Source organism: Oryctolagus cuniculus, chromosome 9, assembly GCF_051225735.1.
Source record: "Oryctolagus cuniculus isolate XC-2025 breed Fujian yellow rabbit chromosome 9, ASM5122573v1, whole genome shotgun sequence".
NCBI classification, from domain to species: Eukaryota; Metazoa; Chordata; class Mammalia; order Lagomorpha; family Leporidae; genus Oryctolagus; species Oryctolagus cuniculus.
In genome coordinates this window covers 12,989,203-13,011,209 of record NC_142875.1, presented here as the reverse complement: position 1 = coordinate 13,011,209, position 22,007 = coordinate 12,989,203, and the positions used below count along the sequence as shown (strand labels likewise).

At 52.2% G+C, this 22,007-nt stretch overlaps 1 protein-coding gene across 6 annotated transcripts in view; it reads left to right on the top strand.

The window, feature by feature from the left end:
• Positions 1–5,275: 5,275 nt before the first annotated feature.
• The window catches only part of CLYBL (citramalyl-CoA lyase), a 243,625-nt gene continuing 226,893 nt past the window's right edge, over positions 5,276–22,007 (top strand). For all 6 annotated transcript variants that reach the window (XM_017343572.4, XM_008260142.5, XM_089303476.1 and 3 more), the window contains exon 1: positions 5,276–5,364. In XM_017343572.4, coding sequence (XP_017199061.4) covers positions 5,291–5,364 — 74 coding nt within the window. In that variant the 5' untranslated portion in view covers positions 5,276–5,290. The remainder of the gene's footprint in view (positions 5,365–22,007) is intronic.

Genomic DNA, 22,007 nt, shown 5'->3' with positions numbered 1-22,007 from the left:
ACGTTGGTGGCCATTAATCAGCCAGGCATGCTAGGGAATTAAGAGACAGAAACGGGGGAACAAGACAATGATCAACACACAAGCGACATGAAAATAACAGGGGCAATTATGGAAAGAAAGAACGTGGTAGAAGATGGCTCAAGATTCAACATGTCGAATTCAACAAATACCTTCTGAGCCTCCACTGCACGCTAGGCTCTGTTTCAGGTGCTCAGGAGGCAAGAGAGGGCCCAACCCTCCCCGTGCTGGGAAGACATCACAAATGAGCACACTGTCTAGTAACTAGGGTGGATACTTGCTGCGGAAAAAGGAAAAAGGGACCTGGGAGGGGAAGGGGGTGCAGAGGGCCCCAGGGGTGTGGGGCACAGTGTGGTGCCGAGATGAGGAAGGATTTAGATAGAAAGTGAGACCCCTGGGCTCTGGGTCCAGAAGGCATTTCGGAGGTCACTTGGCCTAACTTCCTCAGTAATGGGGAGGAAGCAAAGGCCCAGGAGTGGTCGTTAGCTATTCTGCATTTGGCCTAAATCTCAGACAGTCTCTTTCTGCCTCCCCAAGGCGGCCAGACACAGGCATGGCGGTTTTCAAAGCCAGCGCGGCGGCCCAGGAGGTGAGACTCGAGGGTTTTGTATCCTAGCAGCAGGAGGGATGGACGATCTCAGAGCGCAGCTCTGTCTGTGCCACTGCAGGAAAATCGTTCCACAGAACTTCTAATACGTCTCTGTCTGCACGCAGCATTCTGAAGTCTTGAATCGGCGACACCGGCCCTGCTCAAGCCTTTGAGATTCAGCCTTGGTGAAAATTAACCTACATCAGCCAGACACCAAAAGGAAGTGAGAAACTGGCTCCCATAAAGAGGCTTTGGCGTTAGTACAGAAAGAAAACTGCAGCCTCATTGTCCTAATCCCACCTGCCCTTTGTGACTTCTGAGTTCTCAGAGTTACGGTAAACCTGGGTTGATGAGATGTATTTGTCCAGTATCTCTTCGGGTGTGCCTGTTTGCCAAAGGCTGAGCCAATGCAAGAGCCGACGACTCTTAAGGTTCCTGGTGAGATTTACTTGGGTTTTGTGAGGATTACAAGATGGGTGATACAATTGTAACCACCTGCTCTTCCGGAGACCTGTTTGCCGAGGGCAGTGCCGGCGGGGACTTGAGCATTCATTCGGGTCACCGACCGTCTGGCCCCAGACAACTCCCCGGGAGCCCTGTGTGTTCTCTGCTTGCTTTGCTTCTCTTGACAAGACTTTCCCTCATTCAGTCTCCTCTCCTCTGAAAAGCCCCTGGCTCCTTGCCGGTACCATGCAGAAGAATCCACTGCGCCCCCTCCCCTGGAACACCTCTTCCCCCATCTAACCAGCAGATCACAGAGCCCATGCGTTCCCCATCTGCCCGCCTGCCTCTTTGGCTAGACAGAGGGCATCTTTGCTTGTGGTTGGTGGGGACCTCGACACACTGCTTCCAAATACGGCACCTTGGCATTTCAGAAAGCCACAGAGGCAGCAGGGTGTCCCTGCCACCTTGTCCACTGAATCGGGTCACGTGACCCTCACCCGCGAGGCGCCCTCACCCGCGAGGCGCCCTCCCTTCATGGGAGGAAGGGGAAGGCTGAATCCCAGAACAGCCCTTGCTGTGGCCGCCCCCAGTTCTCTACCACGAGATCGCTCTCTCATCTCCAACCTTGCTTCTCCGCGTTGCCCAGTCTTCATCAAGGAAGCACAAGAATACGACGTTTCTGTTTCTCTGGGTCTTCATTTCCTCCCGAAGCCTCCGCGTCACACAAAACATACGCTAAACACATGGATGTGCTTGTCTTTTATCAGCCTTTTTAGGATAGGGACCTCAGCCACAGGTGAGGAAAAGAAATGTCTACCCGCTCCGCCGTGGAGAAATAGCCATGCTAACAAGCACCCACAGAAGCACTGTCCAGTGTGCAGTTAGAGCACTAAGCCCACCACTAAGTGGTGGGCAGTCGGTGCCTCCGCCCACCCGGAACTCGGGAGCTGCCCATGCCCCTCCCTCTTGCCCCTGGACACCACCACCGCCTTCTGTCTCTGCATTCGAATTCCCCAGCTTCCTCGGGTTCGTGGATCACACAGCCTTCGTCCTCTTGTGTCTGGCTGCGTCACTCAGCATAAGATCCCAAGGTTTCAACGATCTTGTCACACGGGTCACAATGTCCCTCACACACCTTCTCACGGAGCCATGCCAATAAATGTTAAGTTTGCTTGAGTAGGAAAAATGCACAGATGTGAACATAAAGTAAGGAGACCTGGAAATAATCTCAAGAGGCTGGGAGTTTTCAGTGAGTGCCCAGTGCCAACAACCTCAGCCCACAGGCAGGTCCTGTGCCGACAGGGTCTCTCACAAATGTCCCTGGAGGCCAACCCCAGCCCAGAACCACACAGGCAAGGACAGCCTGGGAGAAGGCGTGGAGCTGAGCAGAGCTGACCCCGTGTGAGCCACCCCAGCGCTGAGAGCATGTTCCCGATGGGAGGCAATGCCTCAGTTCCTGTTGACCAGACACACCTAAGAGGCAGCCCCTGTTTACAGTCGTGCATACCCAGTGCCAAGGAGAGCTGGCCACAGATGGTCTCTGGCTGCCTTCACGTCACACTTTGTTTCTCCTCTCCTGCCCCCCTGAAGCTGGGAACCAGGAACAGAGGCCATGTCTCCTATGTGGGTGTCAGGGAGCCAGCGACGTGAGCCAGCACTGTCACATCCCTGGGTCTGCATCAGCAGGAAGCCGGAGTCGCCTGCGTCAGCAGGAGCTGGGGCTGGACATCAAACCCAGACACTCCGACGTGGAAAGCAGGTGGCTTAACTGCTAGGCCAAACACATGCCTCCCAGCCATGCTTAATAAAGATAACCTGTTATATGGAAGTTTCCAGAAGCTGATGCACACTTTCATCTTACATTTGTTACACACCTGCCAGGGATGCGTCACTGGAGCTGGGTGTTGGGGCTGCAGCTATGACAGGACACGCCAGGTCCGTGCTCTCCAAGAGCTTACTATCCAGCCCTGCAGATGGGGTTTTTTATTTATTTATTTATTTTTTAGGATTAGAGAGAGAGAGAGTATCTTCCATCTGCTGGTTCATTCCCCAAATGCCTGAAACAGCCAGGCCTAGGCCAGGCTGAAGTCAGGACCCAGGAACTTTATCCCAGCCTCCCCCCTGGATGGCAGGAGCCCAAGCACTGGGCCATCAATCGCTGCCTCCAGAGATGCATTAGCAGAAGCTGGATCAGCAGTGGAGGTGCCGGGACTTGAACCTGTACTCTGCTATGGGATGCAGTCGCCCCAAGGGGAGGCTGGACACCCCGCACCACAATGCCCAATCCAGGCGGCGTTTCCAAACAGGCATCAGCAGCTTTTCTCAAATGGGGCTGCTTGGCACTTGTCCAGCGCTGCCCACTGGACAACACTGCACTCCAAAGCCTGACAGGTAGGCGGGAATCCTAACTCCCCACCCCGAGAACCCTGGGGGAAAGGACAAATAAGGCGTAGGAGCATATATGTACATGAACTCAGTGTGTCTCAACACGCCTTGTGAGGAATTCAGTCCATTTTACAGATGAGAAAACTGGAACCCGGAGAGGCCAAGTGACTTCCCATGGCCACACCTGCTGTATTTGGTGCAGAGTAGCCAGGCCCATGTCCCTGCTGGAGTGTGTGGGTTCAAGTCCCGGCTCTGCTCCCGATTCCTGCTTCCTGCTAGCACACATTGTGGGAAACAGTAGGTGATGGCTCCGGTAGATGGGTCTTCGCCACCCACCGCGAGACCTGGATTGACTTCTTGTGGAATAAACCATCTCTGTCCCTCTGCTTCTAAATAAAAAATAAACATATATTAAACTCTGGAACTGGGAGCCGCACCACCCTTTAAAAGATAAGCCAGGGGGTTACCGTGCAGCAGGTTAAGCCACTTGTTTGTGTCCCATACCAGAGCCAAGTTCAAGTCCTGGCCACGCTAGCCACTTGTTTGTGTCCCATACCAGAGCCAAGTTCAAGTCCTGGCCACGCTGTGCTCTCTAACCACCTTCCCTGTTAGTGCACCTGGGAGGTAGCAGATGATGGCCCAAGAACCTGGGTTTCCGATAACCATGTGGGAGACCCAGATTGAGTTACGGGCCCTTGGCTTTGGCCTAAACAAATAAATAAATTAACAAACCAGGCTGGTAGCAAAAGGGTTGGTTGAAGGAGGGAGACTTGGAGCAAGGCAGTTTTGGAAAAATCCAGGTATAAAGTGGCACTGGCTAGAACCAACCTCAAATTCAAAACTTAAGGGGCAAGCTCTAAAAATGTCAGTAATTAGGAAAAATAACATTTAATATGCTAAAAGTCAAGATAACAGAAAACTCCGTCATGAGTAAGGCGGCACATTTTTAATTAAAGGCAGGATTGGTGTGGGAGCTGAGCCCCAAGTCTAAGGCCCCGGCATCTCTTCCTGTACGGAGCAGCTCAGAGGGTGAAGCCCCCAGGGCTGACGTCTGAAAGCGGGCCTGTCTGGGGTGACCCCAGGGCTAGGCGGGGTGCAGGAACCCCGAGGGCGAACTGCGAGGGAACGCCTGGTCCTGCGTCAGCTGGGCTTTCCCACCGAGGCTGGGCGGGCCTCGACCCCGCAGCGCTGGGGCGGAGGCCGCGTGTTCGCTCGCCGCACCCGGACCGGTAAGCGAGGCACGCACGTGGCGGGCTCGCAGCCGGCGTCCCTGGCGTTTTCACCACAAAAATAAGCCCTAGAAAGTGTGGCCTGCCCCGGCCAGGAAAACGCCAGTTCTCCAAACACGCACAGGGACACGCTTCCTTCAGACCCTCCGCTCTGCCTCACGACGGCGCGGAACAGTCTCGGACTGTTCCACCTCGGACACGTGACCCCGGGCCTGGTCTCTCCTGCCAGTCACGACCGCCGCGGAGAGGGGCGAGTGCGCAGAGGAGGGAGGGCGGGGCGTGGAGAAAAGGGCGGGGCCAAGCTGGAGCGTAGACGGGCGGCCCGGAGCGTGGGCTGGGAGAGGCGGAGGCGGGGCGGGGCTAGGCGGAGGCGGGGCGGGGCCAAGCTGGAGCGTGGGCTGGGAGAGGCGGAGGCGCGGCGTGGCTAGGCGGAGGCGGGCGTGGCTAGGCGGAGGCGGGGCGGGGCCAAGCTGGAGCGTGGGCTGGGAGAGGCGGAGGCGGGGCGTGGCTAGGCGGAGGCGGGGCGGGGCCAAGCTGGAGCGTGGGCTGGGAGAGGCGGAGGCGGGCGTGGCTAGGCGGGGGGCGTGGCTAGGCGGAGGCGGGGCGGGGCGTGTGCGTCAGGAAGATGGCGCTGCGTCTGCTGCGGAGGGCGGTGCGCGGAGCGGCGGGAGCGGCGGAAGCGGCGGCGCTGCGCAGCCTGTGAGTGCAGGTCCCCGGTCCCCGCCCGGCGGGTCGGCCTGAGTCTGAGCCTGCGAGCGTGTGCTCCCCCGGCGCGGCCTCCCGGCACCCTCGCGGGAGCCCCGGGTCGACCTCTGCCAAGGTCGCGCGCTGCCGCGGCGCCGTGAGGTGTTGGTTGGACCCGGAAAATGGGCACAGACATTGGCTCGAGGTGCACGGACTCTGTCCGCCCCAGAAAGCACAGCTCGCTCCGTGTGCCTGTGACCGGTCGCGGCGTGGGCCCTTGAGCGGCGCCGCACGCTGTCTGGCTCAGCTGTTCCCAATTTTGCTGGTATCTTGGTTTTTACAGCGTTAGGCATTGAACCAGTAATTAAAAAAACTCATTTCAAGCCCACAAACCCATTAAGTTTTGACTCAATGGCATGTCTTACGAGGAGTAATGATTGCACAGGTGACGAGGTTTCGTGCTGTTGCAGCGCTCCCTGGTTTAATAAAGGACACCTGGAGCCCCCCCACCTGGGCTTGCCAGCCAGGACCTGCCCAGTGCTGGGGTCCAGGGCCACCTCGTGCATGCGTGTGCGCGTTCTTGCTTTCCGGGCCTGCCCCTGTCCTGGTGATGAGGAGAGAAAACAGGCTGAGAGAGGCGAGGTGACTGGTGCAAAAGCCTGGCACCAGCAGTGGCAGAGCGGACTTCACGGGCCAGGCCCCACCTTTTCCTTTTGAAGATGTATTAGGCAGAGTGACGAGAGATCTTCCATCCACTGGGTCAGCCTCCCCTCCCCCCCTCCCCCCCAATGGCAGCCCAGGCCGGAGCCACCAGCCTGAACTCCATCCGGGTCTCCCGTGTGGGTGGCAGGGACCCTGGCGCTGGGGCCATCATCTGCGGTCTCTCCAGGTGCCTGAGCAGGGCGCTGAATTGGAAGCAGAGAAGTGGGACTGTGGGGCGCTCCTGCCCCAAGTGGTGACTTAACTCCCTGCACTACAAAGCTGCTTCTGGACTTTTTACATCTGCGTGCGTCTCACCCATTCGTGGGCAGCCCACCTTCCAGTTCCTTTGCCATCCCTGGCAAGGGGGCCTGGCTCATGGCTGACAAACCGCAGCCAGAGCAGAGCTGGGGGATGTATCCAGGCCCCGCCAGAAGCTTCCTTTTGAGACCCGTGGAGGGCCAGCCTACTGTTCAGCAGTGGGACCTGTGGCCGCACACTGGTGACACTGGCAAAGCACTGGGCACTTAGCTCACCAGCCTTGCTGACCCCAAGGCTTGGGCAGCACGCTCTCATCCACGAAGCTTCCATGCACCCAGCCAGAGGTTAAATCAGCAGAGGGCCCAGTCTGCAGAGCGCCCTGGCGAGGAAGAAAGACATCTACTTAGCATGTCTGTCTGTCCACCTCCATGGGCAGCTTCTAGTGGCTTTTTCCTACCTGCACACATTTTCTCCTGCTGCTTCCCTGCCTGTCTTGTCTCTGTTGCTGAGGCCACTCGTGGATTTATGCACATCCCTGCCTTCAAGGAGGGTGCACATAACCCCAGTTTACAGAGTAAGGAGGGCTGGTGTTTTGGCACAGAGGCTAAGTCACTGCTGGCAACACCAACATCGTGTCAGAGCGCTGGTTTGGGTCCTGGCTGCTCTGCTTTCCATCCAGCTTCCTGCTAATTAATGCCTGGGAACGCTGCAGAAGATGGCCTGAGTACTAGTCAGTGCCACCCATGTGGGAGCCCAGGATGGAGTTTCTGGCTTCAGCCTGGTCCAGGCCCGGCTGTTGCAGGCATTTCTGGGAGTAAACCAGCGGATGGGGGTTTTTCTCTCTTTCTCTGTTACTCTGTGTTTCAAATCAATGAATCTTAGCAAGAACAAAACCCAGCAAGGAAGTCGATGTGTGACTGCTAACCCAGTGTAGGGTTTCTCCATCAGTATTTCTGCGTAAGCATCTGGAGCCACATTCAGCTAAATGAGAATCCACACTGTTGTCTCCTCCCTTCATTCATTGTCTGGTGGATCCTTCTAGCCTCCCTCCTGTCTTGTTTGTAAATTCGTCCACAGTGAGAAACCTGGTTCCCACGGTGCACAGTCGCTAACCAGCTTGCATGTTTAACAGTATCAGGATAGCTGACTCCCTTGCGTGTGTAACGGTACCAGGCTTGTTCACCCGTGCCTGGGGAACTTCATCGGCTCCCGTGCTGTGCTGGGTGCAGTTCCCTTTCTTCAGTTTCACGGGCTCCGCTCATCTCCAGAGTGGCTTAGGTCAGCACTGCTTCTCCGTGCCCCCTTCTGTGAGGTTGCCGATGCAGTTGTATTACAGTTAGATTCCCTGGCCACAGTCTGCGTTCTTTCCTGGATCCCCTTACTTCCCAAGTGACTTTATTTAATTCCATCTATTGAGGTTCGCTCTCTGTGTTGTGAAGTTCTGTGCATTTTGACAAATGCGTAACATCATGTATTTTCCATTGCGGTATGACAGCGCCGTTCAGCATAGCTTTCCTGCCCTAAAAACCCGCAGTGCTTTGCTTTACCTTTGCTTCTCCCTTCCTCCCATGCTCGCTGCAAGCACCGCTCATGTCACGTCCCTATATTTTGCCTTTCCAGAATGTTGTATAATTGGAATTATATGGTATATAGTGTTTTTTTCCTAAGATTTATTTATTTATTTATTTATTTATTTGAAAGAGTTATGCGCAGAGAAGGAGAGGCAGAGAGAGAGAGAGAGAGAATCGATTTTCTAACCACTGGTTCACGTCCCAATTGGTCACAATGACTGGAGCTGGGCTGATCCAAAGCCAAGAGCCAGGAGCTTCCTCTGGGTCTCCCACGCAGGTGCAGGGGCCCAAGCACTTGGCCCATCTTCTACTGCTTTCCTAGGCCATAGCGGAGAGCTGGATCGGAAGTGGAGCAGCTAGGACTCAAACCGGTGCCCATATGGGATGCTGGCACTGTAGGTGGCGGCTTTACCCGCTACGCATGGTGCCGCCCCCTATATAGTGTTTTAGACTATGTTCTTTCTCCCAGCAACACACTTTAAAAAAAGATTTATTTATTTTATTTGAAAGGCAGAGTTACAGAGAGGCTGAAGCAGAGAGAAAGAGAGGTCTTCTATCCACTGGTTCACTCCCCAAGATGGCTGCAATGGCCAGAGCTGTGCCAATCCGAAGCCAGGAGCCAGGAGCTTCTTACGGGGCTCCCACACAAGTGCAAGGGCCCAAGAATTTGGGCCATCTTCTACTGCTTTCCCAGGCCATACTATAGAGCTGGATCAGAAGAGGAGCATCTGGGACTGGAACCAGCACCCATACGGGATGCTGGTACTGCAGGTGGTGGCTTTACCTGCTGTGCCACAGCACCGACCTCAGCAACACATTTTTGAAGTTCCCCTATGTCTTTTCATGGCTTGATAACGCGTTATTTATTTATTTATTTATTTATTTATTTTACCACAGTTTGTTTATCCATTGACTTATTGAAGGACATTTTGGTCACTTGCAGTCTGTGTTGATTATGTAATCTGTATACATTTTAAAGATTTATATTGTTTATTTGAAAGGCAGAGTTATGGGGGATGGGGGAGACAGAGAAAGAGTGAGAGAGAATGGATACAGAGAGAGAATGGGCAAGAGCTATTTCCATCCGCTGGTTCACTCCCCAAATGGCCACAATGGCTGGAGCTGGGCAGTTCAGGAGCCAGGATCCAGGAGCTTCTTCCAGGTCTCCCACGTGAGTGCAGGGGCCCAAGCACTTGGGCCGTCCTCTGCTGAATTCCCTGGAGCATTAGCAAGGAGCTGGATCAGACGTGAAGCAACTGGGACTTGCACAGTGCCTGTATGGAATGCCAGCGTCACAGCTGATGGCTTTACCCACTATGCCACAGCACTGGCCCCTGTGTGCAGGTTTTCATAGGCACATGTTTTCACACGATTGGGGGAAATACCTGGGAGTATTAATGCGGTAATCATTATGTTTAGCTTTGTAAGAAATGACTGACTGTGCTGTCCCTCTCCAGTTCTACCACAGTGCCAGCCTTGGTACTGCCAGTTTTGAAACATTGTAGCCATTCTGGTAGGTGTGGTGTGGTACCTTGTTTTAATTTGTTAATTTCTTTTAACTTGGGGTTTCCTTAGGACAATGATGTTAGGTGTCTTCATGTGCTTATTTGCCACCTGTGTATCTTTGGTGAACTGTCAGGTTTTCTGCCTGTTTCTTGACTGAGTTGTGTGCTGCTCTGATACACAAAGAAACAAGTCCTTGATCTCTGCCCCTGCCCTCACACGTGAGCTCCTGAAGCCCAGAGTGCTCGCGGTTTTTCGTGCCAGCTGCCAGCGAGGTGGCTGGTGGTCACCAGGAAGAACAAGGAGGGACTTTCAGCCCCACCCAGAGACCTCCCGCCAGGGGAGAAGAGGGTTAAGTTGATCACCCGTGGTGGGTGGGGTAAAGAGCAAATATCACATTGTATTCTTTGTCCTGTGTGTCCACTGAGGTCTCTGGTGTCAGCTGGTGATTAGATAGAGATTTCCTCCAATGCCTGGGACCGAGAGAGCTCATCTGCTGAGCAGCCCTGCACGCCTGGCGTGTTTTGCACATTCTACCTTGGCTTTACCTCCCTCGCTCCACTTTTGCCTTCACTTTCTGCTTACACAGAAGTCTAGCTAGTCACGAGAGCTTATGGTCTTCTAGGTCTTTCCTGAACATGTGTGCAACCTTGGGCATGCACTTCGCCCCACACGTGTACATGACCTTGTAGATTCCCAGGAGTTGGTCAGAGCTTTAAAATTTTTTTTTCCAAAAATTTATTTTGATTTATTTGAAAGCAGAGAGACAGAGAGATCTTCCTTCTGCTGGTTCTACTGCACAAATACCTGCCACAGCTGGAGCTGGACCAGACCAAAACTGGGAACTCTGGCTGGGTGTCCCACATGGGCAGCAGGAACCCGAGTACTCGGGCCATTATCTTGGAGCCACTGAGAGGAAGAAGCTGGGTCAGAAGCCGAGGTGGGACTCTGTCCCAGGCACTCTGATGTGGGTGTGGGCATCCAAACAGATGCCTACCCTGCCAAGCAGGGTCTGAACCACTGCACAAGATGACCACCCCTGCATCCTGGTGACAACTTTTCAGAGCCCCCCGACATCTCATTCTCCAGCTTTTCCTTCTAAGGTTTTTGATTAGCCTGTTGTTTGCCCCAAATGTTATCTTCCGTCACAGGTACCTGTGTTGTCAAATGACTGCATGTGATTCTTGGGACCAGTGACCTCAGGGACAATGATGTTTGCACTGTGCAGGTTCTGCATCCAGGAACTCAGTCCAGGTGTCCTCTTTGGCGGCAGGGACCCAGCTACTTGAGCCTTCACGGCTGCCTCCCAGTGTGCACAATAGCAGGAAGCTGGACTCAGAAGTGGGGCTGGGACTTGAATCCAGGCACTCTGATACAGGATGTGGGCATCCCAAGTGGCTTCTTAACTACTACACCGAACGTCCGAACCTTACGATGATTTTCTCTTGAATTTCTGGTACCTGTCACCTCGTTTCTTGGTCAGTGATGCCGCTCTGAAAGGAACAGCCTCGGGACTGTGTGCTCAGGGTGGCACTGGGGCAGTGTGCTGGGACAACTCTTATTCTGCAGTGCTGAGTAGAGAAGAACCTGGTGAAGACAGAAACGCACACGAGTGGAGAACCCAAGAGCATGGGCCAGCACCAAGGGACAGGAAGCGAGCAGAGCCAGCAGGGCCGTGGGCAGTGGGCAGTGTGGCCCGAGGGCACCTTCGAGGGGTTACCTGTTGGGGCACTGGGGGCCCTTTTGTTGGGTTCCCCTTATCTCTGAGGCCTCTGGAGGTTCCTGTGACAGCCACTGCTCTCCCTCGGACTCATCTGGGGCAGTTACGGGAAGAGGGGAGGGCTGGGAGCCAAGGGGAGGATGGCAGTAGGAGAAGAGGGGACAGAGAAAGGCAGAGAGGGTCAGAGGCAGTGTGAGGGAATGGGGAGAAGCAGGAGCTGGGTGGAAAGGGATGAGAGATCAAGAAAGCATGGTTCTGAGAAGAGCTAAGGTGGAGTAGTGTACACTATATGAAGTGTTTACTTGAGGGACAGAGAGACACACACAGAGATGCACAGAGAGCTCCCATCTGCTGGTTCGTTCTCCTTCTCTCCACATCCCCACAACAGATGGGGCTGTGCTAAGAAGTCAGGAGCTGGGAACTCAGTTCAGGTCTCCCAAGTGGGTAGCAGACATCCAACAACTTGAGCCATTGTCTGCTGTCCCCCTACTGCACAGTAGCTGGAAGCTAGAGGGGACCTTGAACCCAGGCCCTCCCATGTGGGGTGCAGATGCCTTAACTACCTCAAGTGTCAGATAACATTAAAAATTGTCTGGCATCACTAGGAGTTGACTACAGTTGTCCAAATGCCTGGTGAGAGGCTGCAAGGGTTCGCTGTGAACAAAAACAATGTGTTGTGGGGCAGAAGGCTGCTTGTGGTGGTCCAGGCATAGGACATAGTGTTGCTTGCCAGCCTGCCCTCCCTCCTGGCCACGATCCCACCCTTCCCCCTCCTCCTTCCTCTCCTATTCCCACTCTTAATTTTTACAATGATCTATTTTCAGTTTATTTATACTCATAAGATTAACCCTACACTAAGTAAAGAGGTCAACAAATGGTAAGAAAAAAACACTGTTCTTCAACAGAAGAGACCAGGGCTATAAACAATTGTCAAATCTCAAAATGTCAATTTCACTCTTATACTTTACATTTTTGGTACTCTATTAGTTACTGATAAGGGAAAACATATAGTATTTGTCTTTTGGGGACTGGCTTATTTCACTAAGTATAACGGTTTCCAGTTGGATCTATTTTGTTGCGAAAGACAGGATTTCATTCTTTTTTATGGCTGAGTAGTATTCCATGGTGTATATTCACAATAATTTCTTTTCTTTTTTCTTTTCTTTTTTTTTTTCCCCCACAGGCAGAGTGGATAGTGAGAGAGAGAGAGAGAGAGACAGAGAGAAAGGTCTTCCTTTGCCGTTGGTTCACCCTCCAATGGCCGCCGCGGCCGGCGCACCACACTGATCCAATGGCAGGAGCCAGGTGTTTCTCCTGGTCTCCCATGGGGTGCATGGCCCAAACACTTGGGCCATCCTCCACTGCACTCCCAGGCCACAGCAGAGAGCTGGCCTGGAAGAGGGGCAACCGGGACAGAATCAGGCGCCCTGACCGGGACTAGAACCTGGTGTGCTGGCGCCGCTAGGTGGAGGATTAGCCTAGTGAGCTGCGGTGCTGGCTCCTTTACCCGTTTCTTAACTGGATTGTTTGTTTTGTTGTTGTTGAGTTTATGGAGCTCTATATAGATTCTGGATATTAATCCTTTATTGGTTGCATAGTTTGCAAATATTTTCTCCCATTCTGTCGGTTTTTTCTTCACTTTGCTATTTTTCTTTTGCAGTGCAGAAGCTTCTCAGCTTGGTGTAATCACATTTGTCTATGTTGGCTTTGATTGCCTGTGCTTCTGGGGTCTTTTCCAAGAAGTCTTTGCCTATGCCAATGTCTTACAGAGTTTCCCTAGTGTTGTCCCTAGTAATTTGATAGTATCAGGTCATAGATTCAGATCCTTGTTCCATTTTGAGTTGATTTTTAAATAAGGTGTAATGCAGGGGGCTTGTTTCATACTTCTACTTGCAAAGATCCAGTTTGCCTAGGACCATTTGTTAAGGAGACTGTCTTTTCTCCAGGGAACGGTTTTAGCTCCTTTGTCAGAGGTTAGTCTCTATTCTGTTCCGTTGTTCTACTTGTCAATTTTTGTGCCAGTGCCAGGTTGTTTTGATTATAAGTTCCCTGTAGTATGTCTTGAAATCTGGTATTGTGATGCCTCAGCTTTGTTTTTGTTGTATAATACTGCTTTCGATATTCAGGGTCTCTTGTGTTTCAATCTGAATTTTAGCATTGCTTTTTCTAGATCTGAGTTAATGTTGTTGGTGTTTTGATTGGGATCACATTGAATGTATAACTTGCTTTTACTAGTATTGACATTTTGATGGTATTAATTCTTCCAATCCACAAACATGGGAGATTTTTCCATTTTTTGTGTCTTCTATTTCTTTCTTTAATGTTTTGTAATTTTCATCGTAGTGATCTTTCATGTCCTTGGTTAAATATATTCCAAGATATTTAACTTTTTCTGTAGCTTTTTGTGAATGGGATTGATCATAGCAGTTCTTTCTTAGCCATGGCATTGTCTGTGCATACAATGGCTATTGATTTTTGTGTGCTAATTTTATATCCTGCTACTTTACTGAACTCAGAAAATCTGAGTTCCAGCAGTCTCTTAGTGGAACTTTTTGTTCCCCTTTCTGTAGAATCATGTCATCTGCAAATAGGGATAGTTTGACTTCCTCCTTTCCAATTTGTAGCCCTTTGATTTCTTTTTCTTTCCTACTGGCTCTGGCTAAAACTTCCAGAACTGTATTGAATAGCAATGGTGAGAGTGGGCATCCTTGTCTGGTTCCAGACCTTAGTGGAAATTCTATCAGCTTTTTCCCATTCCATAGGATGCTGGCTATGGTTTGTCATAAATTGCTTTGATTCTTTAAGGAATGTTCCTTCTATACCCAGTTTGCCTAAGGTTATCATCATGAAAGGGTGTTGTATTTTATCAAATGCTGTCTCTGCATCTATTGAGATAACCCTGTGGTTTTTTTCTTCAGTTTGTTAATGTGGTGTATCACATTGATTGATTTGCAAATGTTGAACCATCCCTGCATACCAGGGACAAATCCCACTTGGTTCAGGTGAATGATCTTTCTGATGTGCTGTTGGATTTCATTAGCTAGTATTTTGTTGAGGATATTTGCATTTTATGTCCATACCTGACTGTTGGGGCCATTTTGGGAGAAAACCAGCAGATGAAAGACCTGTCTCTCTTTCCTTCCTTCTTCTCTTTCTGTCACTCTGCCTTTCCAATAAATAAATTTAAAAAAAAAAAGGAAGAATTGGAGCCAGAGCCTATGGGTTGCTGTCCCTTCTAGATTGGAGAGAGATTATTCAGTATACTTTTTTTTTATTTGACAGGCAGAGTTAGCGAGAGAGAGAGAGACAGAGAGAAAGGTCTTCCTTCTGTTAGTTCACCCCCCAAATGGCAGCTATGGCTGGTGCTGTGCCAATCCAAACCCAGGAGCCAGGTGCCTCCTCCTGGTCTCCCATGGGGTGCAGGGCCCAAGCACTTGGGCCATCCTCCACTGCACTCCCTGGCCACAGCAGAGAGCTGGCCTGGAAGAGGAGCAGCCGGGACTAGAACCCGGTACCCATAGGGATGCCGGCACCGCAGGTGGAGGATTAACCAAGTGAGCCATGGCACTGGCCCCCTTCAGAACACTTTCACAGAGGAAGAAGGATCTCTGCTGAAGAGAAAGAGGAAGGGGACTTGGCGGGGAGCCAGCAGCACCAGGCTGCGGTGACTGTAGACAGTCACCTGGGGACAGGGCACACGGTTTCCCAGAGCAACAGCCACCCTCGGGAACAAGAACGCTGGAGCGTGGCAGCTGGCCAGAACAGGAAGACACAGAGGTGTCCACGGTCTCTTCAGGGAGCAGGTGTGGCTGGAGGGGCACATTCCCAGAAAGGGGGCTCTGCCACCCCTGCTGAGGAGTGTCCCAGAGACAGTGGTCCCAGTGCAGCTCTGGAGGGCGGTGCTCCTCCTGTCTGAGGGCTGGAGGCAGCAGTGTGTGAGCAGACCAAAGGTACATGGCCGATGAGCTGACAGCTTCCGCAGGAGACACCGAGGAGCCAGGCAGAGAACCAGAGGCCTGGAGGTGAACTCCTGACACTTGACCCCATCCCTGCCTCCTGTGGCCGCAGAGGGACAATACAAAAAGTTCCAGCATGGCCGGCGCCACGGCTCACTAGGCTAATCCTCCGCCTGCACCGCCGGCACCCCAGGTTCTAGTCCCGGTCGGGGCGCCGGATTCTGTCCCGGTTGCCCCTCTTCCAGGCCAGCTCTCTGCTGTGGCCCGGGAGTGCAGTGGAGGATGGCCCAAGTACTTGGGCCCTGCATCCGCATGGGAGACCAGGAGGAAGCGCCTGGCTCCTGGCTTCGGATCAGCGCAGTGCACCAGCCGTAGCAGCCATTTGCGGGGTGAACCAATGGAAGGAAGACCTTTCTCTCTGTTTATCTCTCTCACTGTCCACTCTCCCTGTCAAAAAAATAAAAAATTAAAAAATTTTAAAAAAGTTCCATCATACCTGCTGTGTGCCCCAACTCCGCTCCCGGTACCTGTGCCCACTGCCGGGACTGTCATCGGGAGGACTCTCCCGAGTGACGTGAGCACCTCACTCTTTTGGCACACTCCATGGTGGTGTGTTCCCGGTAACAGGACTCTGTGGGTGGTCTGTTCTCAGACGTTCCAGGGAGGGGGGTGCCTAGGCAGGGCCGTCGCGTGGAGGCTGGCCCCACTCTGCACGGATGCTTTCCTGGAGGCTGGCTTTGCGGCAGCCGGGTTCCAACTGCTGCGGTTTCTGAAAACAGCCTCTGGTCGCGGTTTCCTGAAATGAATGTTGTGCTGGCAGCCCTGTGGGAGTCGCTGTTTGGTGTGGGACTCCCTGCGGGAGGCCAGAGTAGCCTGTGGCTGACATTTTAGGAATGTAGGTTTCTAGGAAAGTGAGGAGCTGCAAGCCGGGCTCCTTGGGGATGGGCTGTTGGTAGGCTTGATTCGTCTTTTTTTTTTTTTTTTTTTTAATTTGAGAGACCAGCAGAGAGAGAGCTCCTGTCCACTGGTTCCCTCTCCAAATGCTCATGACAGGTGGGGCTGGCAAGGGCAGATCCACGCAGTGGGAACCCAGTGCAGGTCTCCCTTGTGGGTGGCAGGGATGCAGTTAGTGGAGCCATCGCTGCTACCTCCCAGGGTCTGCATTGGCAGAAGGCTGGAGTCAGGAGCCAGAAGCAGGGAGCAAACCCAGCCACACTGTTACAGGATGTGGGTGGTCCACCCTGTGTCTAAACTGTGAATACACCACCCCGACAGTTTTTTTTTTTTTTAAGACTAGAAGAATTGTTAATTAATTTATTATTATTATTTTTTTTTGACAGTCAGAGTGGACAGTGAGAGAGAGAGAGACAGAGAGAAAGGTCTTCCTTTGCCGTTGGTTCACCCTCAATGGCCGCCGCGGCCAGCGCGCTGCGGCTGGTGTACCGTGCTGATCCGATGGCAGGAGCCAGGTACTTCTCCTGGTCTCCCATGGGGTGCAGGGCCCAAGGACTTGGGCCATCCTCCACTGCACTCCCTGGCCACAGCAGAGAGCTGGCCTGGAAGAGAGGCAACCGGGACAGAATCCGGTGCCCTGACCGGGACTAGAACCTGGTGTGCTGGCGCCGCAAGGCGGAAGATTAGCCTAGTAAGCCGCGGCGCCGGCCAAGAGTTGTTAATTTAAAAAACAGTATGTGGGGCCGGCATTGTGGCTCTGTGGGTTAAGCCTCTACCCATGATGCAGGCATCTCATTCTAGCACAAGTTCAGTTCCTGGCTGCTGCACTTCCAGTCCGGCTCCCTGCTAATGCACCTGGGAAGGCAGTGGAAGATGGTCCCAGTGCCTGGGCCCCTGCACCCACGTGGGAGACCAGGGAGCTCCTGGCTTTGGCCTGGCCCAGCCCTGGCTATGGTGGCCATTTGGGGAGTGAACCAGTGATAGAAAAATCTCTCTCTGTTTTTCGCGCTCCTTCTCTCTTCCTGTAACTCTGCCTTTCAAGTAAGTAAATAAACCTAGAAAACAGAATAAAATTTAAAAATAAAAGTGATGCTTTCCTGCCCTGAATATGGTTGCGGCTATGTTCTGTTCGTACTCATTGCTCAAGATCTCTATGGGTTACATTTAGAGTGTTATAGGCAATAAACAGAGCACTGAGGAACTAGTATTTTTGTTTTCAAATAGGCCTTTTAGGTATGAATTTAAATCCATTATAATCAAACAGGTTTAACATAGTGCACATCGTTGCTTGAATATTTTATAGCTCATTGTTAGGGTATGAATGTGTCTCCCAAAGTCCAGTTGTCAGAGACTTCATCCCCAGTGAGGCGGGACTTTGAGGAGTGCTTAGGTCCCAGGACCATCTTGGTATTGCAGGAGTGAGTTTGTTGTCACCAGAGTGGGCTTGATCTATACAAGCAAGCTTGATGCCCACTTCCTCTCTTGTCTTCCATTGTGGGCCTTGTCGGTTGCTCTTTTTTTTTTTTTAAATTAATTAATTAATTAATTTTATTTAAAAGGCAGAGTGATGGGGGCCGGAGCTGTGGCTCACAGGGTTAACACCCTGGCCTGAAGCACTGGCATCCCATATGGACTCCGGTTCGAGTCCCGGCTGCTCCTCTTCCGATCCAGCTCTCTGTATGGCCTGGGAAAGCAGTAGAAGATGGCCCAAGTCCTTGGGCCCCTGCACCCGCGTTGGAAACCTGGAAGAAGCTCCTGGCTCCTGGCTTCGGATCGGCACAGTTCCGGCCGTTACAGCCAATTGAGGAGTGAACCATCGGATGGAAGACCTCTCTCTCTTTCTCTGCCTCTCCTCTCTCTGTGTAACTCTGACTTTCAAGTAAACAAATAACTCTTTAAAAAAAAAAAAAGAAAAGAAAAGAAAAAGAAAGGCAGAGTGACACAGAAAAAGAGAAAGGCAGAGAGAAAAAAATCTTCCATCTGCTGGTTCACTGCCTAAACAGCCAGGGCTGGGCCAGGCTGAAGCCAAAAGCCAGGAACTCTATCCTGGTCTCCCGTGTGGGTGCAGGGGCCCAAGTACTTGGGCCACCTTCCACTGATGTCCCAGGTGCTTGAGCAGGGAGCTGGGTTGGAAGCGGGCAGCTAGGAACTGGCACCCTGTGGGATGAAGGTGTTGCAGGCAGCTGCTTAACCCGCTGTGCCACAGCACTGCCCCCCAGTTGCTGTCAAACCAGTGAGAAATCAATTTCCTTTCTTGCTTTTTTTTTTTACAGCTAAATAGAAAATCAGCTAAATACTTACTACTCATTTGAATGATACAGACAGTGAGTGTGCTCCATAACTGAAAGTCATTCCTCTTTCCCTCTCCCTCTCCCTCTCTCCTTTCCAATTTGGCTGATTTGATTCTTGCTTTCTTTACATTGCTGATGCTCACTGCTGTCCCATATCCAGCTCTCTGCTATGGCCTGGGGAAGCAGTAGAAGATGGCCCAAGCGCTTGGGCCCCTGCACCCACATGGGAGACCAGGGGGAAGCTCCTGGCTCCTGGTCCAGCCTTGGTTATTGCAGTCATTTGGGAGTGAACCAACAAATGAAAGATATCTCTCTGTCTCTCTCTGCCTTTCCCTCTTTGTCTGTAACTCTGCCTTTCAAATAAATAAGTACTTTTTTAAAAAATTTAAGATCTTGCATAGTTTTTCATAATATGTGGAATTTTTGAAGTGTCTTTGAACTTTCTGTGAACTTCTAGAAGACCCTTCTCTTGTACGTGTGTGTGTAACCCTAGTACCCGTTTTAGACCATTTCTGAGCTTTCCCTTTCTGGGATTGCAGAGGTGTCCTTAGCGTGTAGGGGAAGTCAGATCTGCTTGCGAGCTTCCTGGGTCCCGGGAGGGACACGCGGAGCCTGCTGATGCCCCTCGTTGACCCGCCTCGCAGACAGGTTTGCACGTACAGACCTGGGGGACTGTGTCCCTTCTGGAGGCTCATCCGTCCATTTCCCGGGCACTGGCAGGCCCGCGCGCAGTCAAGTGTGGCAGCACCAGGCAGGACAGTGTCCTGTGCCCAAGCCGTCATCCACCAGCACTGCTTCCCCTGCAGCGACCCTGGGCGTCCCTCTCTCTGTAAATGGATGTAAAAGCTGGTCGTCCTCTGAACCTGACCTGGGTAGTGTTTTTCTCTAGGTGGGCTTTGGAAAGGGACAGGAATAACAAAGGAAGAGAAGTGAGTCTCCCTGAGAATGTACAGTTTCTTTCTTTGTTTCCCTCCCTTCTTCCCTTCCTTCCTTTTTCTTTTTTTTTTTTTTTAAAGATTTATTTATTTGAGAGGCAGAGAGAGGTTCTCCATCCGCCTGTTCTCTCCCCAAATGGCTGCAACGGCCAGAGCTGGGCCGGTTAGGAGCTGGGAGCATCTTCTGGGTCTCCCACATGGATACAGGGGCCTAAGCGCTTGGGCCATCGTCCACTGCTTTCCCAGGCCATTAGCAAGGAGCTGGACTGGAAGAGAAGCAGTCGGGACATGAACCAGCACCTGTACAGGATGCCGGTGCACAGGCAGAGGCTTAACCTACTAGCCATGGCACCAGCCCCAAGGTTTCTGTTCTCATACAGGGCTATCTGTGCCCCGAGGAGGAAGAGTGCCGATAGTGCCATGTGAATATTTGCAGGGAAGCTTTGAACACTGATACTCAGAACCAGCAACTACCGAAACGTTCAGAACCAGCACCTGCTGCCCTACTTGCTGGCCGCAGTCAAGTGAGGGAGAGGTTTAGTGGAAGCCAGTTCACTGCTGAACCATGGTTCTACATGGCTTAAAAAGCGGTTTCTGTGTTTTTTTTCCTAGTAAGGACTTCACTGTGGACCCTTTTAAATTTTATATGGCCACTGAAAACATGATTGCACACATACACTGTATAGCACCCCGGTTTGCCGGCTTGCTGAAAGGCACTGGCCCTTGCCCTGCCTTGTGTAATCTCAGGTGGTGTTCCTGAGACGGAAATTGCACATTGTCTTTCAGCCCAAGCCAGAAGTTTAGGAAATGATGGAAAGTGGACGCGCAGCTGCCGGCCCAAGCGCAGTTTTCGCGTGAGGCACTGGAGGGCGCTCTGGCAACGGGAGACGCCAAAGTCTGTCCCCGCAGGCTGCGGCGCGGGGCCGGGAGGATTCGTTTTCTTGTTCGTTTTTAAGCGAAGTGAAAGACACTGGATCGTAGCGGAAAGACTTCTCTGCTGCCTGCTGCATGGCCCCTTTGAAAGCGCCTTTGTAAGAACCCGAGGAAGGTGCTCTGCCCCGCGCCCCTTCCTCCTGCTCTCCGCTTCCCTGCTGCAGCCCTGCGGCTGCCTCTGCCTTGTGCTGGGCCCGGGGTTGGCCCTCTGCGGTGAGCTCTGCTGGTCGCCCTCCTAGGAGGGGCGCACTGGGGGCTCCTGGGTTTCCTGCCCGGGTGCCCGCTACAGCCAGGACTTGCTTTGCGCCTTCCATCGCGTTGCAGACCCGACCTGAAACAGGCCTGCCAGTGCCCAGGATGTTTGCTGAATGGGAAAAGACCCGATGGAGGAAGCAAAGTATTTGATCAAATGGATACTGTTTCTGGTGATGAGTGCGTGGTCGCTGTTTATTTTTCTTCATGGTGGTAAAAGATACCAGGGCAGGCTTGGGACGGAAGCTTTTAATGCAAACCTTGGAGCACTGGTGCCAGTCCAGATCCAGTCCAGACCACGCACACCGTGGGAGGCAGCACAAGTACTTGGGTCCCTGCCACTCACGTAGGAGACCCGGATGGAGTTCCAGGATCCTGGCTTAGTCCTGGCCCTGTTCTGGCTGTTATGGGCATTTGGGAAGTGAACAGTGCATAAAAGATCTCTCTCTGTCTCTCAAATAAATAAAAATTAAAAATATATGTGAAGGGGCCAGCACAATGGCATAGCTGGTAAAACCACTGCCTGCAATGCTGGCATCCCATATGGGTACCTGTTCGAGTCCTGACTACTGCTCCACTTCTTTTTTTTTTTTCCTTTAAGATTCATTCATTTATTTGAAAGGAAGAGTTATGCAGAGGCAGAGAGAGAGGGAGGGAGAGAGGGAGGGAGGGAGGGAGGGAGGGAGGGAGGTTGGTTGTCCATCCACCGATTGACTCCTCAAATGGCTGCAATGGCCAGATCTGCGCTGATCCGAAGCCAGGAGCCAGGAGCTTCTTCCAGGTCTCTCACGCAGGTGCAGGGACCCAAGCACTTGGGCCATCCTCCAATGCCTTCCCAGGCCACAGCAGAGAACTGGCTCGGTAGCTTCTTGGGGAGTGAATCAGTGGATAGAAGATCTCTGTCTCCTCTCTCCCCATAACTCTGCCTTTCAATTAAATCTTTAAATATACAAGTATATATATTTGAATATATACACACATAGCCAAATTGCCATTTGGCCATTTCTCAGTGCACATTGCCGTGGCCTTAAGTCTGTTTATGGTGCTGTGTGGCCACCGCCCCCGTCTGTCGCCAGGACTCCACTCATCTCCCCTCTGTACTTCCACACTCATTAACAGTCCCTCAGTTGCCACCCCCACCCCAGGGCCTTTCGTCTGCATCCTTTCAGTCTCTGAGTTTGTGCTGTTTTCATGGAGGGGGGGGGTCACGGACTGTGTCCTTCAGGGACTGTCTTTCACCTGGCGAGTCCTGCAGGTTCATCCATGCTGTGGCAAATATCAGAATTTTCTTCCCTTTTTTTAGAGGTTGGTAATTCTACGTTGTGGGTGCAAACCACACTGGGTCCATTCGCAGGACATCTGGATTGCTTGTGCACTTGAGAGTTCAGAAACTATGTTACATTGGAGCCTGGTATGAATTTCTTTCTCTCTTTCTCTCTCTCTCTCTTTCAGATTTTTTTTTTATTTGAAAGGCAGAGTTACACTGTGGGGGCGGGGAGAGGAAGAGAGAGCGAGCGAGAGAGAGAGGGAATCTTCCATCTGCTGGTTCACTCCCCCAAATGGCTGCAACAGCCAGGGCTGGG